At 44.8% G+C, this 25,603-nt stretch overlaps 1 protein-coding gene across 4 annotated transcripts in view; it reads right to left on the reverse strand.

Moving 5' to 3' along the window:
* The window catches only part of LOC112456717 (mediator of RNA polymerase II transcription subunit 13-like), a 31,621-nt gene that overhangs the window by 4,497 nt on the left and 1,521 nt on the right, over positions 1 to 25,603 (reverse strand). Inside the window, exons 2-9 of one of the 4 annotated variants that reach the window (XM_025019447.1) lie at positions 10,600 to 10,945; positions 7,301 to 7,469; positions 6,666 to 6,808; positions 6,115 to 6,553; positions 4,616 to 4,765; positions 2,775 to 3,345; positions 2,139 to 2,345; positions 212 to 1,996 (exon numbers count right to left, since the gene is read on the reverse strand). In XM_025019447.1, the coding sequence (XP_024875215.1) occupies positions 212 to 1,996; positions 2,139 to 2,345; positions 2,775 to 3,345; positions 4,616 to 4,765; positions 6,115 to 6,553; positions 6,666 to 6,808; positions 7,301 to 7,469; positions 10,600 to 10,945 (3,810 nt within the window). Of the gene's footprint in view, positions 1 to 211; positions 1,997 to 2,138; positions 2,346 to 2,774; positions 3,349 to 4,615; positions 4,766 to 6,114; positions 6,554 to 6,665; positions 6,812 to 7,300; positions 7,470 to 10,599; positions 10,946 to 25,603 lie in introns of all 4 variants that reach the window. The other 3 variants (XM_025019446.1, XM_025019449.1, XM_025019448.1) reach the window with 3 other exon arrangements.

Here is a 25,603-nt window from a genome sequence, read left to right on the forward strand (position 1 = left end):
CTTTAATTGAAGACAAAACTAATTGAGCAAATCGCGCGAGAACTACAAATTGGATATAATAATACCAAAAAATTTTTTCTAATGTAGTTTTTCAAAAATGTCAGAAAAACAAAAATCTCAGTAACGCTAAACAAAATAATTCTTTCAGACAGTTAATTTTAATGTTAGAGTCGAATCATTTATATAAAATAAATAATATTTGTATTTTTACCTCGTACGTGCAAGAAAGTTCTCGGAAGAACGACTTGACTCTACTGACAATACAATCGCTGTCGGGTGCGACGACCACGTAGGCGACGTCCCTGGGCCCGGCGAACGGTTCTAATGACAGTTTTTCCCAGAAGCAGACCGCGTACGGTGACAATGACAACCAATCGCGATCGTATCCGACGACTAGAGCGGGTATCGGTTGTGGTTCGCAACGATCGTCGGTGCCGCGACCGGCCAAACGATGGAACTGTCGCCACGTGAGCGGTCCAGTGACGGTATACGGCGCTTCCCACATGCGTGTCGTACACTTCTTCTGCACCGCGTCCTGGAGCAGCGGCTGCAGCGACCTCATCATTCGCACGATGTCGCCGCTACATTGGGGACCTCGCGCCCTGAGGAACACCCACCGATGCACGCCATTCACGCGTGCCGCTCTCTCGTTATGCGCGCTGTCGAGCTTGCCTTGATCGAGCGCGGCAACACACACCTCGTTGCCATCATTAAACTCCAGGGTGTTCACCGTCGGCGTCAACGTCGGATAGCTTTTCATGGTAGCGCATATCCTAGCCGCTCTGTACAGACTGCTAGCTGAACTTTGGACGATCAGGCATTGTTCGCGAAGTAACTCGAGAACATTTGGTAGTATCGTGTCGAGACCCTCCGGGGTCGCTTTCGCTCCAGGACACGCAACCGCGGTGAGCGAGCCTTTCTTCTTCTCCGCTGGGTCTTCGGCGACGCCCGTAATCTCCATCTCATCTTCGTAGAACAGACCTGCTCGGTGCGCGAGTCGACGATTCACCACGGCGCTGAAGCCGCAACTACATCTGATTTGATCGTCGTCCTGGAAGAGCGCGGAACCAGCCCACGAATTGCTGAGGTAAACGCCCGCATCGGCGCCCTTAATATTGCCTACAACCTTGGGCCCAGCATTGCACACACATAAACTGCAACTATCGAAGTTATGATCGCGGAAGATGTTGAGCGCGGTGTCACCCAGAAGAATATTTACTACGAGGGAATTTGATTCAGGCGCGCGAGCGGGTCCCGGTGTATCCGCCTCGATGCTGTTGAGATTTTTATTGAGATACGAGGAAGTGGTAGATGTAGCTGGACTGGGTTGGTCGTACGGAGGTGGAGGTGGCCTACCGGGCAGAGTGTTTGAACGATAAGGTGGCGCCGGACTTTGTGGACAAGACTGTTGCTGCTGCTGCTGTTGTTGTTGTTGCTGCTGCTGCTGTTGTTGCTGCTGTTGTTGTTGTTGTTGCTGCTGCTGCTGTTGCACTGATCCGGGCCTGGTTGGTGGAAGAGGTTTGTCCGCCTGATTGGTGGAAGCAGGATTGCACTGCCAGGAAGGTCTGTACACGCAGTGCGATGGCAGTGTGATGGATGGCAGAGATTGGCTAGGCAGATTCGTGAGAGGTGCGTACTTGGAAGAACCGACCATCTTGCTGATGGCCGCCGGCTTGAACACGTATGACCAATCGTCAATTGGCTCTTCTTGCGGAGAACCCATATTAGGATAGATGTCGGGCAGGTGTCTGAGCGGTCGCGAAGGCATCAACAGCTCAGTCTGGTCCATAAGGGGATCACTCAGTTGGCAAGGCGAGGCAACAGGATTATGCTCCAGAGAAGGAGGAGTTGGAAACATCTTGGATAGTTCTTCTGGTCGTAGAACGGTGACTCCTCGATTATTATTTTTGTTCGTACCGTCCACCCTTGTTTCCTCATGCAATCCACCAGATTTGTTCGAGCCTGGCGGTGTTTGTATCTGTAGTTGATTCAAATTCTGTGAACATAAATGTATCTTATCCAACATCCGTTATGATTTTCAAGCATTTCGGTGTCGCCTATTTTCCTTGTTTATCCTTGTGTCGTAGGATGCAGGATTGTATATATCAACTACTTGTAACATATAAACTTAAACTTACCGTTTCGTCGCTGGAAGTATCAGGATCAGAGTTGTCGAATATTTGATCTAGATCTTTGTAGGATGGCTGGAGACCCTCGCTAGTGAAAAGAGATCCTGGTTTAGATGGATCGTCCCTTTGTCGTCGGAGACCATCGACATTCGTGCCATTTTCTTCGCCTGTCGCATCGAACTCGTACGGATCTGTTCTTCTTCCGATACACTCGCCCTGATATCACAAGACATAGTTTATCATTAATGCATTCTATAATGCATCTTATAAATAAAGAAGAAGCTGGGCACTTGCTCTGGAATTCAAGACAACTTAAAATATTTTTATGATCTTTGCAAATAAAATTTGTAAATAAATGTCTTTTTCCTTTTCAAGTTCGTGAATAAAAAATTTCCTATGCATATGTTAATTATATTTCATTTTGCCCTGGATTGAAAGTAAAGCATATCAATTGCAAATTTCTAATAACTTGTAAATTTTATAAATAAATTACATAAAATTTCACTAGGACTCCAGTAGCCACTTCTTAAGAGAAAGATTGAAATTCTTCTTATAAATTTGATAAAAATATTTTCGTAGCAGATGTAATTTGCTTAGATGACTTAATTTATCTTGATCTCTTTCCTATTAATGGATATTACTTACAACTGCGACAGGTTCTTGTTTAATTTCCAGCTTAGGAGCTTGAGATTGGAGCATTTGAGAGTTCATCGGTGGGTATAGAACGTTGCTTCGATTGGTCGGAGGACCGCTGATACTCATGGATTTGAAACGCTTCACAGGATGATTCAGCCAAGCCTCCTGGAGCGAATAATCGTAGAGCCAGGATAACGGTTGCTCGTCATCCAAAAGGGCACCTTCGTATTCTCGGGACACCAAGATTGGTCGTTTCAGTATCGGTCCGGGAACCGATGGACTGTGCACCTGGTTGTTGCACGCGGAAGAAATAGACTTGGGCCCTTGTGACGGGGTTAGGGGTGGGGCAGTGTTTGTGTGACTTGGTGGAGGCTGCGGGCTAAGAGTCGGCATCGTTGGTTCCGCGGGCGGGACCGACGCAGGCTCGGAGTGCGGAGTTAGAAGAGGCGATGGTGCCGGAGAACCTGGCGAGCCGACCGACGGCACCGGTAAGCAATCTCCTCCCGTTGGTGGTCCGCGCGAGTAGGAAGGTGGACCACCCGGTGGTGTACTAGGTGCTTCCGTTCTACTCAGTACCGACCTACTCAATTTTTAAACAGATTGATTACGTACGGATATGTCCTAGAATATTTGTCGTTAGGTTGCAATAAAAAAGAAGTTTAGTACTCATATCGAGCATGAAAGAATGAGAGAAAGCATTGAACAATATATATTTCGATGCAGGGAAGAGCAGTCCAGAATGACATTAGAGTAAAACAACATTCAAACAGTGTTTCTCAAAACTAAATTATGAAAATGCTATTTCAGACTACAGTTTTCCCTATATCGTGATCATCTCGATGATATATATTTGACAATATTTTAGCGCTACAGCGATACATTTTCGTTTATTTCTCTCAACATATTAATAATGTTATTAAAGTAATAACTTTGTGCGTATTACTGAGATGAATTGTTCGAGAAAAAGCATATGCCGCGCCTGTCAAAATATAAAATGTGCATGAACATAAATAAAAGCCTGTTATATGTTATAGATGAACGCAAAAACGACAACTTATAGGGCAAAATAAATGCTAGAAATATCGAACAATATTCACATGCAAAGCATATACCATTTTCTATGTATATTACAAGCAAAATAAATAACTCAACTAAGAGGAAGATATATGCTAGAAGATAGTGCACTACCAATCGTGTGTAAAGCTCAGATCCTATCTGCTACCGAATCATGCGCATGATAATATTTTTTTTAAGTCGACAAATCGTGTGCAAAAGTTTATTAACCGAGTTCTATTCCTTGCTTTTGCTTTTATAACTAATATAGAAATAATTTGTTGAGAAAATATATTGTTGGTATAAATTTGTTATAGAGCTAGTCGTTGACGTTAAGTTCTGTACTTACTATGTTGTATTAGTACACGTAAAAAAATTGGCAACCTTATACCGTAGAATTCACATAACATTGACATTAGAAGGTCCCATTTACCCACTGAAAAATTCTAAATACTCTGTAAGACATTTTTGCACAGTTTTACACACATCAAATGTAAAAAAAATATTAGTCTACCGTTCGTTTTTCTTCACGCCGTGACTCGATCGCGTTTAAGAAGATACATGCCTCGCACCTTTGTATAGTTAAAATGAAAATCTAATTAATACGTTATATTGTGTACCGAGTTATTTGAATATATTACATGATGGAGCTGTCGAAAGCGATGAATCTGCATGTGAAGTTATGGAAGATCATTACGATCATACGTAAAACTGGCGTTATTGCAGTGATTGATTAAGAGAAATGATGAAAATGATCTCTTTCTCCCTTCATATCTGGGGGCCTAAAAATTACCCACCTGGGGGCATTAGCAGGGACAGAGGGACAAGCGTCCCACTGAGTGGTAGACCGTCGGTGAAACGGTACGACCCTCCGTCCACCTTTATCTACCCTCTCCCTCTGAACCTGAGAGGAGGCCAGGCTCTTCCAACCCCCGGGGGTCGTATACCTGCAACCGATGCATTTAACATCTCGTTTTCTTGCGAACATATCTCCTCTATCATTTTATCTTATAGAATCCTGAAGCAACAACTCATATATCAACTTCGTCAAATTGCATATATGAAGACTAGTTTAAAATACGACATACTTGTAACGATAAAATGACACATGTTTGTTTTATCGCACTATTCTAATGGTGAATACCTAATAATTTATTTTTTTTAAATGAGCCAAATGTAAACAAAAAGCTAAATGTTTTGCTTGCAAATTAACAATTCTAGTAAATTATTTAAATTATTTCAAATAATCTTGCTATTAATATTTCTTCTTACATTTTAATAGTTTTTATTAATAATTATATATTATTTCTTAACCATGTTTTGAATGTCCCATTATATTTAATTTATTGATTTAAAGTCACACACTTATTTTGAGCTTTCTATTTTTTTAAATTAATGACTACAAAAAATAACCTGTGTGCATACCTGAGTATTTTGACAGCCACACTATTTTTCAAACATGGAAGTTAAGCAATCACATACTTAAATGTCAAGGAAGAATTAGCTAAGATTATATTAACGATATGTCATTTTAAGCTAGTCTTCATATTTAAATATGTAAGAAAATACATGTGGCGACTGTAGAAATTACAGTAAGATTTTTCATTTAAACACAATACTTCAGGTCTCTTTAGCTTTTGGTTGGATTCATACTATATCTTATTAATACTCGGCCCTAATATACTTTTCTTATAAAAGCTCAAATGCAACGCATAATAATATTACAATTTTCTTATCTTGTTGTAATGACGATAAAGTAGTCAATAAAATTATGTTTACGTTTTTGGTTTAAAATTATGAGTAAAAAATTTAATTGGCTTTAAATGTAACTTTATAATAATAAATGCATTAACAAGCTGGCTATCAAGAATACTTGCATTTGAGCCATCTGTTCAAAGACTAATTTTCCATGCACACATTACAACAGCCATCACACACTACTACTTATCTATAATAATTTGGATATTCTACGATTCTATATTCTGTGCTATTACATGCAAATAGAAACCAATATGATGGCAAATATTACTAATTATTCAACTGACGCGGTATATAACAAAAATTAAATGTTTACTATTACGTTCAATATATTATAAAAAAAAAGATCGTAATTAACTTTAGACCGCTATTAATTGTATCAATTAAAACAATTTAATAAACTTGTTAAAATTTACATAGTAAACAATTAATTTTTATATATATAATTAAAATCTAAGAAACAGGAATCTAAAGACAGTGTTCTGCACAATGCAATAAAGTCGGAATAAAAAGAGGCGTGAATTTCCTCTATCCTTACTTCGAACATGAACAGGTACAGGAAGACTTTTGCGTCGGTTCCACGAACGTCCAGGTTCCAGGTTCCGTGGAAGATTCTGTCTTGGAAGCGGACATCGGTGAACTCAAAGTACATTCTGCCCACACGCGTTCCGGCAATTCGGTAGCTGCGCTCAGTTCCTGTTGCGTTAAAAGCGGTCGCTCGCAAGTGACGGGGCTGCTTGGTGGCGAGAGAGGAGTCTCGGGTGGCGTATCATCCATATCCGTAACCAAGACGTAACAAGAGGGATAACGCATGCGCACGCCACCGACGAGGACCTCCACGAGAGGCGGAAGCCCGGTCTCCGAGTTACTACCGGTACTGATCGGATAGAAGTGTTTCCACTCTTCGAGAAGTTGACTGTCCATACGGCTCACCTGACCCGTTAACGTGCCTGCTAGTCCATAAGGAGCTAGGATCACTGTGGAACAAGGTAAGAAATACGTTGACGTTGATAGTTGATAACGATCAAATTTTCCTCGTGCCAACTATGGCTGTAGATCCTTATCTCTCTCGTAATAAGCAATACTTACCTTTAACGCCAGATTGGGAGGTCTGGGTACGTTGTAGACATGTCTTTGTAAGATGTCGCACCGCAGGATGCTGCCTGACGTCCACACTTGCGCACACAGTACTTTCTCCGTGAACGAAAAATGCAAATGAGAACGACAAGTGGCTGCTGCAAATATAATAAAGAAATTTAAAGATTTATCGATCAAATCTATACTTTCTGTACTATTTTGAACCGCAAAAATACTTTATACTGTGTACACTTGGTGCGTGTTGTACTCCTTATCACATTAAATTGGGCACACTTTAGATTTACGCATCCTATTCACGTATCTGCGTCATGTTTAATCCTTCACATCAAACATTTACAAATATCTAATTACATATAGCTCTGAGTTCCGAGCATTCATTTCATGATGACCATTTACGTACTTATTTCATGATAAAATATTTAGATATGATATGTACAGCTTGAACACTATTGTACATCTTAAATGTGTCTAGTTTTATGTGATAAAGCATATATAATACCAAGTGTTCTTACCGAAAAAGGGTACATTCTCAAAATAAAATAAAAGTGTCGTGTCGTTACTCTCAAAAATATTTTGTGAAATGCAGAATGTGATAACAAAGATATTATTACTAAACAATCGTTTACCTGCTACAACGGTGTTTCTCGTAGCCATTGTAAGGTTGCACAAACCACTTTCCTAAGCGAACGAAGTCACGGGATAGCAAACACCGTTCAATCAAGTTATGCAGAGCCTTGAAAAGAAGTGACCGGCATTCGTACGACAATCCGCTTTCCCAAGAACCCTGCTCGCTTTCTGCAAATGACAGTAAATAATAAAATATCGTAAACAAAGCCGTCGGCGCGTCGGTCTAACGTTCCTCTTTATACTCTGTGCGATGAACGGCGTAGAGAGGAACTGGAATACACTAATGCGCGCTTCGAATGGACGATCGATTTCTAAAAATACGCGGAAATAACGGTTACAACGCTGCTGCTATTGTTACAATTAAGCGGGAAGAAGCGATACGTCTTCTTTCAACCCTGGCAGCAAATATGTGTGCGTAATTTTCGTTCGATATCGTCATCATTCGATTCAATGATCATAGTCGCTATACGATGAAGCGGGCGAAGCTCGCTCTTATTTGCGGTGCGCGCGTCTAAACGGCGGCGGAATTTAACGTGAAAGTAATCCGATTCGCGTGTAAAATCACAGCGACGTTACGTCGAGCAACTCAGTGAGCGTTTCGTGGAAGGTATAGAGAAGAAGTTGGCCGAGAAAACAGAAAAGTTATAGAATCCTGAGTCGCGCGCTCGGCCCAGCTTTCCCCTGATTTTGTTCTCACGCGAACGAGTACGCTTCGAAATGCGAAGAGGTGCGTGAGGATCTGTGAGCTCGAGGGAGCCCATTCGGAACGTGCGAATGCGATACTACGCACATTTCATTCTGTTTCAAGAACTCACGATCATTGAAAAAGGATTTATCTTAAGCAGACGCGCGCTTTCTTCTTAACCGTAACTATATACGAAAATAATTTAACCGTGAGATATATATAAATTATTTAGTGAGAAAATCGCGAGAAATCTCAAAGTTAAATATGGCTTGGCCTTTTACAACCACACGCAGTTGCAGTAACGTTGAGAATCACTGGGTGGGAGAACACGTGTTCTGTCGATCGATATGACCGGAGCCTGAGGGAGTTGCATCTCTCGTGGACCACTAGCCGCGGTGGTCTCGCTGCAGGCTGCGTCTCCCAAAATCCGAATGTTTATTCGAGAAACTTCCATCGCGATAGGTAACCGTACATAAAAGCGACGGTGAAATATTTTATTTTTAAAAAGTAGAACGCGCGCTCGGCTTGACCCGGTCGCTTTGTAGCTCTATTACTATTTCAATATTAATTATCTCACGTGTCTAACGAGATAAAAAAGGATAACGCTACGTTTATTAATCCTACGCCTGATACGATTAAACTAATAATCCAAAAATGTTCTCCCTTGTCGAAGAAGATCGATATCCGATAAGAGCAAAGGTGCGCTCGAGGGGCGTCTTATCTTATCTCGATTCTCCGACGAGTCGAATAATCAACCCGTCTTTTTTTCTTTTTTTTTTCGAGTTTAAGCCGATAGCGCTAAACTGTCACCGTCGCGGCAGGCCGGCCACGTTGGTCGTTTTCAGTCTTAACGGTTCACCGTGCGGTCGGACGGCTGCGGCAGTTTCGCAATTGGTGCACTCTCCGGCAGAGCAGTGCCGGCGCGGCGCGATGCGATGCACAACACGGCAGATCTATACGTTGTGCGCTGCAACGAGTTGCAGACAAGTGCATGGTTCAGCGACCTCGCCGGTCGAGAAACACCGCCGGCCGGGCCTCGGTCCGGCGTGGCTCGAACGCTGGTCCGTTGCACGACGACGACGTTACTACCCGTCTCTCAGAGGCATGAAATAATAATAATAATCGTCATCGTCGTCGGAGTTTAAACAGTGATACTTGAGCGTTGAGAAAAAAAATTACGTACGAGCGAAACAAATCTAACTGAGCATTCCTCGCGATCTACCATCCTAAAGAACATTCGACTGCGATTAATTCGTTCGTTGCTCGAAGCTCCAGTTTTTGTGGAGAGAGTATTTTACCAATCGCTAGTACGGAACGCAAACACCACGAAGAATAACATTTATCTCGACGAGTACAAAGAAAGATTCGTACGATTTTTCGCTTTGAACTGTTACGACTCGATATATCTACGGACAGAGGAAACGAAAGCTTTAATTCGTTACATCGACCGGTCACGGTTGAGCGTACTCCTTGACCCAATTTAATTTCGAGAATTGTGATTAGTCCGGTTCGCTTGCTGCTTTTAAAGCTTTGTCGCGTGTCCCAGGTTTTAGACTACGCAGCTATATGCTCAAACGAGACCGGCTGGGCACTCCTTTATTTCAGAACGACGCAAACTTATCGCCTTTACTCACGACAAGACTGTATTATAGAAACAAAACGCGGAAAAATGATCGTAGCTAGAGAAATGTGAAAATTCGCGACACTGCACACTGTTCGAGGCTAAGCAGATAGCTCGCGTTTTGCTGCACACGCAAAACAGGTAGAATCGTTCGATAGCCCGAAGGAGGCACGTCGGAGTGATAATTTTCTGTGTGATTCACGGGCTAACGCGTTTATACACGTCACTGCTTATCGCGGCGATCTAAAGACTAAAAGCGAGTTTCACTTTTAATTATATTCCTTTCCCCCCGCTCGCCGTGACTTTGATGTTGTCTCTAGTCCGCGACGATATCGATATAGGACGACGTATACACGTATAGTCTATAGATCTTGTGCAGTCTTAGGATTTTTGCCCTCGTCAAGCACGGTCTGCAAATCCGTTAACGCAACGTGGTCCCTTCGTGGTCTCTTACGTGTCGAAACTTCCTCTTGGAAAGTACGTAATAAGAGTTAGCTTAGTCACGGTCTTCTTGGCTGGCGTTAGGTAAAACACCATACAACGGCGTATAAACATCGCGTAATTGCTACTTCCCGTCCGATGTACACAACGTACCGTATATCGCGCCTGAATGTTATACCAATTGAGATTATCACGTTTGCCACGCATCGATCAAACAACGACGTCGATCATCTTCGCTCGAACACACTTTTCGTCGTCCTTGACGTTCTGGCGATTTTATTCACGGTTCGCTGTTTAAAAAAAAAAGAAGAAAAAAATATTTTAATCAAGGTGACATAATAATCGCATAAAATTCATCGCCTTGAAATAACTCACGTATATAACAATTTTTTTTTGGAAATAAATTATCCTGTGCGTTCCTCAGCTCGTCCGCGTATGTAGCCCGAGGAGTCTCAACGTTATCCCGGCTCGACTTCCGGGACGAGCTCGCCGCGGCGCGACGCGGCGCAGCGCGCGCGTTTCCGGGCACGCGGATAGAGATATATACTCACCGCAAGCGATGAGCTCCGGCGATACCAGGCCGGAGAGATCGGGTTCCTCGCCGTACCAGAAGATCCAAAGCTCCTTGGCGGCGGTGAGGGAGAGCGGCGGGGGCGCGGGCGAGGGCGCGATGCCCAGGTCGTAGATGCCAGCCCCGGGCGCCGATGCGGCGGTGGCGGCTGCCGCTGGGCCGGAGGTGGACGGCGTGGCGGCCACTCGTCGCCACACGCACAGAATGTCACCAGCTAAACATCGCGAGAAGCTCGACAGCACCGGGTCCTCGAGGGGCGTGCCGCCGAAGCCACCGGCCACCTCGCCCCACACGAGTTTCCTCCATTTAATGCCGCAGAGGGATGTCTGTCAAACAATTAGCGACGATTAGTAATCGGTGGGCAATCCGGGGAGGGGGGAGGCGCGGGAGATATCTCGAGGGCATTGGGGATTGTTCGAGAGAGCTGTGATTTTCATCGGAAATTTAACGCGAGATTATTCTACGCGAGGAGTCTCCCTGTCCACGAACGCTCGGCGATCGCACGCGATAACGCTGTACGTTTAATAAGGAGGTTCGGATGCTTCACCGGGGGAGTAGTGGGACGCGGAGGTCCAGTGCGTGCTGCTGCTTCTGTCAAGCGTTAACTTTAAAAATGACTGATAAACAATACAGATTAAAAGGAAAGTTTGTGAGTACAAAAAATATAAGTATATGGAAATCAGGACTTCTAATAACAGGACTTTTAATAACATGCACAATTTATTAAAAACTTTTTATATTATCAAACACAACGCAACTTCTATTCAAATTCCCCGCCGTACAACCTCTACTATACTCGTTTGCGCTGCTGTCATTATTTGCTTGCGTTCATTTCTAGCAGACAAAAAATCACGCAATTTATGCTTTAATAATTAAGTTTTCTACGAAATGTGCGATAACCTATCCCTTTCTTTCACTCATTTATTTATAAATTATTGTTACATGTGTATATTTTTCTTTCCTTATCATTTGTATTTTTTCTTGCATTATTTCATTCTGAAGGTAAGCAATAAGTCATTTCCCATAATAACCTATGGTAAAAAGTACAATTTTTAGAGTCGATTTTTTTCAAAACGTGACCATGAAAAATTCCAAAAAAATTCACATCAATAATTCTATTTTGCATTCCAGAACAATATATTAAAATTTCATGAAGCTGATTGCATTTTTTTGTAGCACGTGAACCTCCTTGAGAGATAGAATCGTGATTGGCGATTATGCGTGAGCGATTATGTGACATACATACTTTTCAGAATATCGGAAATAAGAGGTTTTCCAGAATTGAGAAATTCCTGCTTTGCAGCCATGCGTCATATATGCCATGCGTAATCGCGGTAAACAGCTTTGGGATTTCCGATTTCAATTCGTGTCTTTTGCTTTCTTTCCTAGGCATTATCCGTTTGATAAGTTAAACGAATAAATTTTTTGCAAAAAAAAAAAATGCAAAGATACTGCACTCGTTAACTCTTTTTCTATAGCAATCTTGAACGGATGAATGCAACTGTATATATTCATCTAGTGATAAAAAAAAGAGTGTGTATTATCAAACGGGATCGTTCGAATTTAACACTGCTGTTAAAAATAATCCACGTTCCGTTAGTTCACCGTTGTTGCTTAATTTGCGACAATGAGGTATGAGGTATTTAGTTTTCTAGATCCTTCGCAGAATAGTCGGTCAGATCCGCCGGCGAGGTATCAAGCCGCTGCAGCCGTACAACACTCCGATGAAAATGCAAACGTAAAAATCTTGCGTTCGCATTTACCGAACAAAAGATAACATTGGCCGTGAACGCCGAGCGGTCGGCGGCAATAACGTCTTCGTGAACGGAGACGTTAAATCGCGAGGTAATAAATTATCCTTTGAGAGCGGCGAAACGTGTATTACCCAGTAAAATAGACATATATACAAGGCGAACACGCGGCGCGGCGAGAAAGCGACATCGGAGTCGGTCCTTGACCTTACGGCACAGTGTTTCTATTTGTCACGCGACGTGACAAGCCGCTAATTTATTCAAACGCATATTATCGCGTACGATCCGTGCCGTGAAACGGTTTTCAACAAACAGGCATGCGCCGCCCGACTCGAGCTAATCGCTCGATTGATTAATCACATTTCGACCGTTCCGCCTGAGACGCGCGTTACTTCCGACCCGTCGCGTCGGTCCATTTCGATCCCGGGACTGAATTTCGGGAAATATTCGATATTCCGCTCTCGAGACGATAATTCCTCTTCCGTTAAATCACTCGACCTTGATCGACGGTTCATGGTTACAGTAAGGGGAGAAAAACATATCTCTGGGAAATGTATAATCTCTTATTCATACAACATTTGAGATAAAATTAATTATGTACTCATTGACGGCGGATAATGCGCGCGTTTTTTTCTCGTCACTCGTCAGACATTTGATATCTGGAGATTCTACTTGATCGCGCATATTTTCTAATATCGAACAGGCTTCTCAGAATTTTAGAAATTCCTGCCTCGCGCCAGGTGTCGCGCGACCGCGCAAAACAACTTTCTCTCCGACCTTGCTTTGTATCTTAGACTTTGACTCTGTTTGCGTTTGATTCTAAGAAAAACATCTGTTAAAATTTGGCCTTTCAGAAGGTCTGTTTCTCTCCCTTGGTGCGCATATATACATCGGTATTTCATTCTTAATACAGTACGTCTCGAGGTATGTTGAAAGCGAACCACCAATAGCGATTCAACGGCAGAGGCTCTTCCCACTTTCTCCGTTAATTAATAAAAAAAAAATATATATATATATAACGGAGGGGCGTCGTAAGATCCGTCGGGGAAACAGCGAGATTTTTTTAGATCAAGAATAACGCGCGTGCGGCATCGACCGCGCGTCGCGTAAGGTCAACGTCAAAGCCGTCGTCAAGTTCTCTCTTGCGCGCCGCGCTCGCCCGTATCCGCTCGCTCGTTGCATTGACGGAAAATGTCCTATCTCCGTTAACGAGAGAGAGTCCATTCACCCCGGATTCGGTATCTTCATCGCACCTGATCCCGCGCGCGCTTCCCGGCCGCGTCACGCCGCCCCGCGCCAAGCCACGCCGCCGTCCCTCGCGATTAGGGACGGGGTATCCCGTCGCGCGCGGTCAACGGCGGAGTCATCGACGCGCGCGTCACGGGAGTCGATCGTACCGAACGCGTGCGCGGCGCGCTTCTCGCTCCGAGGTGCGTGCGCGCGCGCGCGCGTTCTCTCTCTCTCTCTCTCTCTCTCTCTCTCATAAACTCTGATTGACCACGAAGCGAGCGACGCGCGCGTATAAACAATGCGCGCTCATCAAGCTCACTTTAGGCAATCTGTGGTTCAAATTTCAGGAAAGCATTCCATTTACTATATTATTTTTCTCTCTGATTGTATATCATAACGATTCCGTTTCACTCATTATTATTTTATTTATTCTGTTTGTCTTTCATTTACAAATTAAAATTTAAAATTTATTTGTATTCGCAGTGTATACTGCAGTTTTATATGTCTTTGGTATGCGTGGGTTCGTGTCGAAGAATCTCTCGTTGCTGTCTACCGCTAACGTGCGAATCCTTCGAATCGCGCGCACGATTGGCGCCGATTGTTGGGTGAAAATTGTCGAGAATTTCGTCCGTGTCATCTCGTTCCGTTGCAAGAATTATTTGCGGATATAAATGGTACGTTTGCAGTACGGGAGCGTGGTAAAATCGCGACCTACGCGTTCAACCAGGAGGCATTCCGGAGGATGATGGTAGATACCGTGTGACGCCATTGCCGATGCATTCGTGGGCTTGGGGCCACTTTGGGGGGAGCCGCGAGCGCGCACGCGCGCACAGCCGCGTAGTGGGCGCGCGCCCGTCGTCCAATCGGCGCCGGGCGTCTCCTTACGTCAGAGAACCAGCTGACATAATCAGAACGATTCAAATGTGTGTACAACCACCGTGCAGGCAGGTAATGAGATCTTGGCGCCTTCGGGAATCTCGCGGATCGCGCGAGTTAGGTCGAAGGGATCGTGAAGTTGGCCGCGCCAAGAGGGCACGGATGAAAATTCAGATGAAATAAAATCCGCTCCGCATATATTGCATATGGTTTACTCCCATAGATTTTATAATTATAGATGAAGAGATAAAGTAATTACCTCCTTGACGAAATTTACTTCAAGATGTAATGTTTTATCTATATTCAAACACGCAACCATTCGGCTTTTTTTCGTTAGAGCTTCTTAGCGGTATACCGATATCAGTGAACGGGCTTTTAATTTTGAAAGCCAGTTTCGAAGAGATTGCTTTTTTTAGAAGGGACATATCCGAATGAGCGCGTATACATATCGATTTCTCTCGCGGCAAATTGGAGAGATGTCAGCGCTCTCTGCATTGACCCGGTCATGTATTTTCGCCGTGGCGGCGGATGGCAGTTTCGTCGAAACGCGGCAACCGATCGATAGGAATTTCCCCCAAAGATCGGGGGCATCGCCTCCCAGGATAGCGGTGGCGCCTATAGTTAGTGACCGGGTCAGGATTCGTCGTTCGACGAGAGATTATCCCTCGCGGCGTCGCGTTCCCGCGTCGTTGAATCCAGAGTGACGACTCCGTGGTTGTCCGTGCCGCAGAATTTTCAAGACCCCCGGAGACGAGAATCTCGACTGTTCGTGCCGCGTGACTATCCCGTCGTTCCCCTCGCGGCGAGAGAGAAGCGTCATCTCTTTCTCGAGAGAGAGTGCGTGGTACGCGGGCGGCCGAGTCTCGTGGAGGCGTAACGATCGGTCGATACGCTCCGCGCCTTCCGCGGAGAGGACGAGAGCGGCACATTGCACACCGTCGGAAGGTAGGGACGCCGCGCCGCGCCGCGCCGCGCGCGTAGCGGCGCCTATCGCGCACCGGGTGTGCGGTGCGGTGCGGCTGTGTGGTCTTCCCTCGTGCAAGCGCACTCTCTCTCGCGCGCGCGCGTGTGTATATGTATCGCCGCCGTACGGCGGCGACGAGACAAAATATTCGCGCACACCGACCGCTTCGATGTCATAGGAGCGAGCGAGCGAGCGAGAGAGAGAGAGAAGGAGCGAGAGTACCAAAGGCGCCCGCCGTAACGCTACGGGGCTGTCAAGCCCGCTGATCAATACAAGCAAGGCGACGTGCAAGGCCGCCCGCGTGGGCTCGCGCGTTCGACTCGACTCGACTCGGGGAACCCCCATATCCCCTCGAACCATCCGTCCACGCGCGCCGCTGCGTCTCTCCATCCTTCTCTCTCTCTCTCTCTCTCTCTCTCTCTCTCTCTCTCTCTCTCTCTCGCTCTCTACCTTCGGATGGCTTGCCTCCGCCAACTCCTTCTCTCCCTCCACTCGGCTGTACCTTTTTCTCGCGCGTCCACGGGAAGATCCGGCCGATGGTCGACGTGTCGCACGAGGTTCGCATTCTAGACGACTGTTATGGTAATGCTCCAGCGGTTCGAGGATACGTTTCACGCAATAGATATGACGGAAAATTTGGTGTACGGGGTAAAAATTTTGTTGGGAATTTGTAAACGATCCTTCGTAAGCGTCTGATATCCGCGAACGTTCCGCAACGTAGATTGCACCGTTGCGCTGAAACGTTTATATGAAATCGCTTATGAGAAAAGACCTAACTATTAATCGCGCGAGGTAATGCTAAACGTTACGAAGACGATCCGCGGCAGCAGCGTGGCAATTTATGCGCGATACCAAACCGCAATGCCACCCGAGCGGAAAATTCGCAGGTATCGTCGTCCCTGATGATAAGGCACGAATGTGTGTGGCAAAATAAAAAATAAAAAAAAGAAAGAAAGAACCTTGCGCTCGATGCGCGCGGCGAGGGGGGGACACGGAAGGACACGCGCCGCGCGGGTCAGTCACGATTAAAATATCATGTGGCATATCAACATCAATGCGGAGTATCCCGCATTCTATTTTTATTGCGCTGCAATGTATTTACGGTACCCGAGAGCATTCCCGCCTGCTATAGGTTCCCATTTCTGTTACTGCCCTCCTTACGCCCGTCGCCGTTAAAGCCGCACGAACGTTACGTCGCGTGCGTGCGCGTAACGAGGCGCGCAGAATTCTTCGCGAACGAGCGAGCGAGCCGCTCGCTCGAAAGTAGATTCACGGATCCTCGGCGTCGTAATCGCCTTAGCCCGAGAGAGCCTGCTGCCTCCGCCACGGTAGATTCCTGCAGCTTGACGTTCTCCGTGTCTATACAGGGTGTCCCGCGCGGCCCACAGCTGCGCGCCTGCTGCCTTTCGCCTAGAAAGGCCCGCGAATCCGGACACGGCTTTTCCCCCCGGACAAAAATCACAGTCGGCGGAAGCTCGTCCCGCCGCGCCGCTGCCGCGCCGCGTCGATTTCAGCATCGAGCGTTCCGCTTCCACGAGCTTCGATTCGAATCTCCATCTCGCCCCGGCGTGGCGCGGCGCTACCGCGGGACACCCCGTGTATCGGCGTGTGTAGGACGTGCTAGATAGAAGAAGGCGATAGATAGAAGGCGCGTTAAGGAGATCGTGGACAGGGGACAATACCGACAAAAACAGTCAGGGCTCGTTCTTTGAAACGGCTTTATAGATCGCAAAATCCTTTTACAGGAGTAAAGTATAGGTATACTAATGAAGAGTGGGAATTAAAAAAATTAGTGGTAATTGAGAAAAAATTTAAAAATGCTGTCACCTCATAATCATATTTTCTAATATAAACAGTTGTATAGGTTATATGTACGAAATGAAATGTTCCCACTCTTCAGAATACGTGCACAAACAATAACGTACCGTTGAAATTGAGATTAAAAGCCTATGGAAAAAAAATTTGAGCGTCGAAGAAATCGTGTATATTTTCTACAAAAATATACACGCAGGCTAGTAAACAGAGCAGCAAAAGAGATGGCAAAGCGATCTCGAACAAGGACAGATGTCATTTCGTTAGACAAAGACAGATATAGGAAAAACAAAATTAGAAATGTTGACATTATCGACATCGAGGAAGTTCGGCCGTCACTCCAGCAGCCCCTTCATTGAAAATGCCTTGGGCGTTACCTGCGGTGCGTCGCGTTGCATCGCGAGGCAGCGCATCACCGACGATGTCGATTTGCAGCACGACCAATCGCTTTTGACCAGCGAGAACCTCCCGGCGACGAGCGAGAGAAGCGCTCTTTTATCGCGCGTGTAAACTTATCGGTTCGCGCGTAAACCTTTTTTTCTCTTCCCTTCTTTTTTATTGCCCCGTTCGACGCGCAAGGCTTTATAACGTAACTCAACTGTTCTCCCGCGAGAGAAAGAAAGAGAGAGAGAGAGAGATTCACGGAGAGGAAATTGAAAGCGAGGGCACGGCCGGTGAGTTTGCTCATCGCGTACGTGATTTTTTTTATCTTCGGGTTTAGTTGCCGTGAGTTGCCACAGAGCGCGGATATTTTAAAAACCAATGCGGAGTTGAGAAGAACCTTCTATCTCCGTAAGTTAGCTTCAAAATAATATTGGTATACAAGTTAAACGGCGAGTTGTTGTGTTTTCGCAAAGACGACGTTACGAGCGCGACAAGAACGGTGTCTCGAAGAGTAATGGCGCGATTATTAGCTACAATGAAGCGTAACGGTTATGCCGATACTTGACGATACAAACAAACCGGTCGCCGAGAGAAGTAAACTTCGAACTGGCCAACTCCGAAGTAAACCGGAGTAAAGTTAAGTGGCAGATGATCTCTTCAGCCGAGAGAAAGCAGATCGTTGATGTAATAACGGGTCTCATTATATTCGCGATTATTTGGCGCTCGTTCACTACTGTGCTTCATGTTTTCGGGGCCTTTTCGTTTTCGTTCTGGAATTTCGTAAGGTTACTCCGGATGATTCAATCTAATTCCTTTTCCGTGCCGCTTTCAAAGCTTGGGGGAAAAAGTAAATATTTTTTTTGTTATATTTTATAACAAAGAGAACAGTAGATAGAATTGTATCAAATGCGACATAGTTCAAAGTTCAAACCTCCCCCAGATTTCGCTGTTTCAATACGCGCGGTTTCAATAACATTTTGATATTTGCGCGGAATGTTCCAGACCTCGATGAATATTTATTAGAAATTGTGTTTTTGTTTAAAACGTATGCGACCACACGTAACACATATTTAATTATATGCGATAGCGGACTTGTTTGCAGGTTATTCGCGAAATTACTACCTATTGTAAAATCATGAAAACCTCGCAACGAGCAGTCTATAACAAGCGCCGAGGTGAAGCGTTCTATAATTTACAGAGCGTCCCGTGAGAATTGTGACAAATTTCTTCTACGGAAAGTTCGATTTTTTAAATTTACGTCATTAACGACCCCGAAAGATATTGATAAAGTATACATCTAAAGTTTACGTTACGGCAAATATCATGGAACATTTAGGAGACGAGCGCGTTTGTATATCTGAACACTAAATCGCCAAAGAATCAACGGATCGAAAAAGCATTCTTAGCGTTCGAGGGACACCTTGTATATACCCTGTTCGCTTCCTAATCGGTCACAATATCCTCGCACTCGTTCTATTTTTAAGTCGCCAGGATCGAAAGAAGGAGCAAAGGATGCAGCGAAGAGAAGGAGGGGGCGAAGAAGACACGGAGAGGCGCGGCTTCGAACCCGAGACGACGACTCGAAGGGTCGACCGTTGTCTCAGCGGGGGGAATCGGTCGAGGAGGCCAGAGGCCTCCTCGTCGCGTGTCCCTCCCGTCCCTCTGCCCCTCGCGCCGTCCGGTTCGTCAAATCACGGCTGTTAGATAGTTAAAAATTCGCCAACAATTCGCCTTTGTGCCTCGGAGCACCGCGGCACCACCGGTCAATTCAATACCGGCGAACATCCCGCCGGCGCGGCGCGGCGCGGCGCGCTGGTACATTTTCCTCGGAAACCGTACGCACGCAGTAACGGAACCGCCGCCTTTCTCGGATTCGCGCCCCTCTCGGTGAATATAGACTCGCCGTCGCTCGATATTTCTCTCGCCGTAATGCTTCCGTCTCTTCCCTCCAATTATCCTTAAGACGGTTGATCACCGTCAACGGTGAAAACGGTTTGGCCTGGATCCGTTGACACGCGCGTCGACGACTTACGAACGACGCACGAACGAGCGGAACACGATTTTGATACCAAGCATGGATCGCTGAAAGAATGGCGAAAATTCCGAGTAATATCACTGAACGCGCGACACAAATAAAATTGTGTACCATTACGATAAAAAAAGCAGAATCCGATCGGATCTGAACGAGATTAATCGTTGACGTTTCAATAACCAAATACAATGCAGAAGAAACGTACAGCTATCGGCGAGTCAGCGTAAGGAGCCTCCTCAAAACACATCTTTATCCGAGCGTATTGGGAACGAGAGGATGATTAAGCATTTCTGAATACGGCAATGTCAATAGCAAGTCACTCACGAGTAAGAGACTCGTATCCGGACACCCGGTATGAGCGAGTTGCAATCGATTGCGTTTTGCAAAATCTTATTGCAACAAGAGGCGACCAAACATTCAGAGATTGTATTTCCTATTTCGAAAGATGAAGATAAATACCCGTCTAAAATGTCCTTTGTAAATTCGTACATTTCGAAAAGATGTAATTAATTTTATTACTAATCATGTGGCGTCATTTTCACAAGATTATTCATATCGTGCCCCACGTCCTCGTGAATTTGCACTAAATTTTCGCTGAAGCGTCGCTCCGCTTGTCTCCGGTTGTCAACAAATAGACAAACAAGTGTGTATTTTTTTTAACGGTTGCCTCCGGCAAACGGGAGGATATAAAGGGAGAACGACGTAAAAGCAAAGCGAAACTCGACACGGTGTTTCGTGTTTCGAGGCTCTTCCATAGTTGTAACCCGCGTCCTCGCAAGAGTCAGTGCAAGGCTTTCACCTAGGCTGGGCGGGGGACCTCCGTTCGCGGCTTCCCCCTACCGCCTCTCCTCCCGCCGCGCCGGAGCACCAGTTTCAGCATAATCTAGCCGAGTGACTTCGTCGGTGCCGCGCGAGAAGCCGCCGCCGCGTGCCTGACGTACCTACGCCTGCGAGAACGCGGGGAGTCGCTGGAACGCTACGACGTGGCCGCGTAAAGTTGCCCCAGCGGTTCCCAAACCCGCGGCGCGAATAAAGACGTATACAGGGTGGTCCGTTTTTATCGACGATCCGCTGAGCGGAGAGGGGCCATTTAGCCGCGGAGTGCCGGGACGCGAAACGTTCTTTTACACGACGACTCGCTTTCGGAGACACGATCGGATCAACAGAAATTCGAAAATCGGTAGCTCGCGCAGCTCTCATTGACATTGTGCCGCGGCGAGCTTGTTTCAACAGTGGCTATATTTAAGTAGTGAAGACGAAATACGTTATTTAATTAATTAAATAATTTTGAAACTGTTTTTCAGTGTAGTATAGACAAAGAAAATTTGATCTACATTTTTTCATATAAAATCGTTACTTTTCCCTCGCATTCAACAATTCAAGCAGCATCCAATGGACATTCTTCATAAAATCATCAAAAGAATCTTCCTCTGTTGAATAATTGATATAAACTCAGTAATAAAACATGAATCTCTAAAATGACATGAAATAATCTTGAAATCAGCTGTTAATAAATCTGTTAATAAACCTTATTATGTCAATTCGGTTAACTTAATTATTAAGACTTTAACTGTTGGATAAATACAAGGATACAAGGATAGCAACTGGCGTCTAGTCATAAATAGTTGTAAGGTGTGGATGGATGAGTAAGAATAAGAAAAAAAATGTAAACCAAGTCCCTTCTTGGCTGTAAACGCTAAAGTAATAAATTCTATTCTATTAATAGCATTTAATAGCATTTAATAACCTTTTAAAAAAGCTTTTAATATCAAGCTCGTACTCCAGAATTAGGGGGCTTCCAATTATCGACAAACATTGATTTAATGATCGCGAGAGACTAATGGACCGGCGGGCGCGGAGTGATCGCATTTACATAATCACTTCCGACTGATTCACGCGCGCGGAATACGTTTCACGCATGCGATCTGAAATTTTCGGTGGGAATACCGCCTCGTCGCCTTGATCTCAGCGGTCTGCCACGAGACGCGATACCCGATGAAGTAGCTGATCGATTTCACCAATGTAATTTCCACCGCGCCGCACCAAATGTGATCGCAACACACGTCGCCGCTACGAGGCTGAGAAGACGAAGACGACGGATAAATCGATTCCCATATATGCAATCTTATCCATTAAATTACACCTTTCAAGCTGACGTTACACCTTATTGCAACAAGAGCGACCGCAGCTATGTCAAGGGTATCGATCGAACCCGGAGCGGGCCAAACCATGGGAAATTTTCATCTCGGTTAATCACCCGCGGATTATGGGATCAAACGTTTCGTCAATAAAGGGGCGACGTGTTTTCTCATACGACAAATTCGCTTTTGGAAATGTTGGATTTGCAATTCAAAAAGTTATTTGTTCTTTCAGTTCGTTAGCTTTTAATAATGTTTTATCCCAATGTTTTATCGATGTGAATTTGTTTGAGCGCGGTTGATTATTGATACAAATATTAAAAATAAAATATCCTATTTGAAAAGTAAACAATTTTTGTTTCCACGAATTTCACTTTATCGATGTCTCGCGTGCGGTTACAGACGATTATTTTTCAATTAAAGTTCCCGCCCAAGTCCACTTGATCGACCACATTGTTATCTTCGTTGGATTGCCTCCGTTATTCTAATTAATCCGATTAGACACGCGGTGATATTGACCCGCGATGTCTCGTCGGCGCGCGAGTGTCGCTGTACCCCGTAAAATTTGAGTACCACTGTGTGAGAATATTCTTACGTGCCCCACACCGTGTTCGAGTTTTATTTACCGCGAATACACGCCACCGTAGGCACAAAAACTGCTACGAGCGATTCCTTCGCGACGTTTGACGGTAAGTACGCGCGAGACTTGTAAGTCGCGTGTGTACATCATCCACCGGTGTTACACGTCGTCTTAATTAAACTTAATCGTTACACGTTTCGCATCGTCAGGCTTGTCTCTTTCGACAATTCTGGCGTTTACGCCAGCTTTATTCCAGAAAGGACACAATAGTCTTTTGAAATGACACCCTACGGAGAAAAGAATTGCGGGCTCTTAAGTAATTAAGAGTTGACGACGCTAATAATAATGGGATTACGTATACGTATCACCGCGCACTCTCTATACGCTTACGTCATTCCTCTGTGCCGTAATGTATGCAGTTGTTTTCCGTTTACTTTAAGACGCCGGGAAAAAATATTTATGTCGCGTGAATAAAAGCGGAGGGAATAATCGTGACGCATCAATCCCGACACGTGGATCGTACATTACAATTCTTATTGAATGCTAATCAGCTCTAAACAAACTCTAAAAATTATCGACTAATTATGCCTCCTTTACTCGGAAACGCGGCGTCGCGACTTTATGCAAATCGATTTCTGACACTCGTATGTAAATATTAATTAGGCGGCATATGTATATATGACCGCACGCGTTCCACGAATCCACGCGAATTAATTTGTGTCGAAGAAACGAAAACGTGAATTTATTATCCTTTCGAGTTTCCGAATGTACAAAGATACGATTGAAAGTAAAACCTTATGACCGAAGGGACGTTTACACGATAGCAATAATTTGCTAATGCACAATCTATCCGTCAACGAAAGCTTCACAATGCTTCTCCTTTCATCCATATAATTATTCGAGTCATTGGTTTGTGACTGGCATCTAATTAAATATCGTTAATTCTCATGCACATGTTCGCACGGCATAAAGAAAATAATTGGGATGTCAATAGCCGCTGCGCTACCATTGCGATCAAACACAGCTTCGCTGGATTTTAAAATAAATTCGTGTGTGTTTATATCGCGTTTAATCCAATAAAATACATTCGCAGCTTCGCCGACGGGCCGAATTAGCTCGCGGCGCGGTTTTCATAAAGCTCCAAAAGCCCGGCCGCTTCGTCGGAATTTCAATGAAACGGCGCGCGGCCAGTTTAAAGCGCAACTCCGAGCATCCGCATAAAACTAACGGATCTCTGTCGGCTTTTTACATTTATACATTGTAAAAAATGTACATGTTACAGGCGTAAATTTCGCGAATGTGAAATATGCGAATGAGCGAACGTATCTATATCTTTTTTTTCCCTCCCTTTCGAAAACACGCAATCGTCGCGCGAGCTCGCTGTTGATTTCGGAGCACAACAAATATCAACCGTTAGTGAATGATAGGGCACGTGTCGCGCGACAATCCCGTCGCAAAAAGAATCGAGCAATTTCTTTATCAGTGGTTCCACGCTAAATGTTTTCAACGGCTCGTTTTATCGAGTCGCACTACATGCGAAAAAATCGTCTTGTAGTTAAATTCTGCGACAAGTGACATATTGCAAGTTGTAACATATAAAAAGTGTGTGTGTTTTCGTGTGTTTCATAACAATTCTTCGCCCGAAACCGAATATAAAAAATTTGCTACCGTTCACAAAAAAAATTCTCAGTTCCGATAATTTTATAATATGCACGATTTAAGTTGACGTTATCTATTCCTCGTACGAAGTTTATGTTCAGATAATTCATAAAATTATGTTAATATTAATCGGCGATTATTTTGCGTCTATATCGAAGGTTATCTTCATAAGTAGGGTAAGGAATTATTTGAGTCGGTTAAAAAAAAATCGGATAAAAAATTAGCGAGACAAAAAGCTCCCTTCTCTTTAAAAATTTGTCTGATTTTTTTTTAACTGATTCAAATAGCCCCTCCTTACTCCTTACCCTATTAAATATTGTCATTAGAAAAATTCTTGTTTGTTCTGTTTCCATTTTTCATTATTTTGGCCTAGTTTTCCGACTTTTCATATATTCATATTTTGATCTCTGATATCGATATATTTATTTCTATAACATTTTTTATTAATGTTTCTGTAATAGCTCGTATCCAAAAAAAATTTTTCTATCTTTTACAGCCAACATTTCATATTTGTGTTTCATTTATCTATATATACGTCCTTGAATTCATCTACTATTTCGCAAATTGATATGTATTCTTTACGATATATTCCAAATTCGCACGTTTCTGGAGAAAAAAAATGAATGGTCGAGATGTCCCTAGTGAGAAAAGAAAAGTATCCGGTCATTGTGTACCTTCAACCTGTCATCTGTTTTGTGTCAACTACCTTTTAGGCAAGAGATATACGTGAGACTATTTTACTTTCGAAATTTGTAAAATCTCCGAGCGGCCTCTTTCGCGACATTTCCAATCGCCGTTTCAACGAACGCTCGAAAGGATCTCAACTTTGTCGTACAGCTATCGCAACGTAAAACGTATGTAAATCGTAACGCGCCGAAGGTGCGACGCGCTCCGAAAACAACGAAAGCGCGTCGTCCGCTCGCAGTGACGTTTAGTTATACTCTGGTGGGAACGCGAGATGCAGCAACGAACGGCAGAAAAATGCGTCCGCCTCGCCGTTAAGCCTGTGCGTCGAGTGCGTGCGGGCGCGTGTATACGTGAGACGCACGCACACGCGCGCGCGAAATGAGCGAGCTAGAAAGAAAGAGATAGCGCAGATAGCGCTTGAAACAAGAAGGGGAAGAGAGGCGCGAAGAGGGCCTTCTCTCGCGCAGGCAGGCAGGTAGGTAGATAGATAGAACGCGTAACAACCAATCTCGCATGCGCTCCAATCTCGCGATTCCGAAGTCTTCGCGGAAATAATCGCGGCCGCCGAAAACGCGAACACGGCGGTATATAGCGAGGTGAGGCGAAGCCTCGCCTCGTCGCGCTATACGCGCGGAGGAGCGAACTTCGTAAAATCGCCTGACACAGTTTTCATGCCACGGCGGCCGGCGCGACGCGACGCGACGCGACGCGACGTGAGACGCCGCACGTTGTTGCCTCCCTCGCGACAAGTCGCTGAGGCGAAAGGAATGTTACACGAGAGAAAGAAAACGAGAGAAAGAGAGAGAGAGAGAAAGAGAGAGAGGGAGGGAAGGAGAAAGAGAGATCACCGCTATCCATTCTCGCGCCGTCG

This window comes from Temnothorax curvispinosus, unplaced genomic scaffold (assembly GCF_003070985.1).
Source record: "Temnothorax curvispinosus isolate PA1 unplaced genomic scaffold, ASM307098v1 QBEX01007090.1, whole genome shotgun sequence".
Taxonomy (NCBI): domain Eukaryota; kingdom Metazoa; phylum Arthropoda; class Insecta; order Hymenoptera; family Formicidae; genus Temnothorax; species Temnothorax curvispinosus.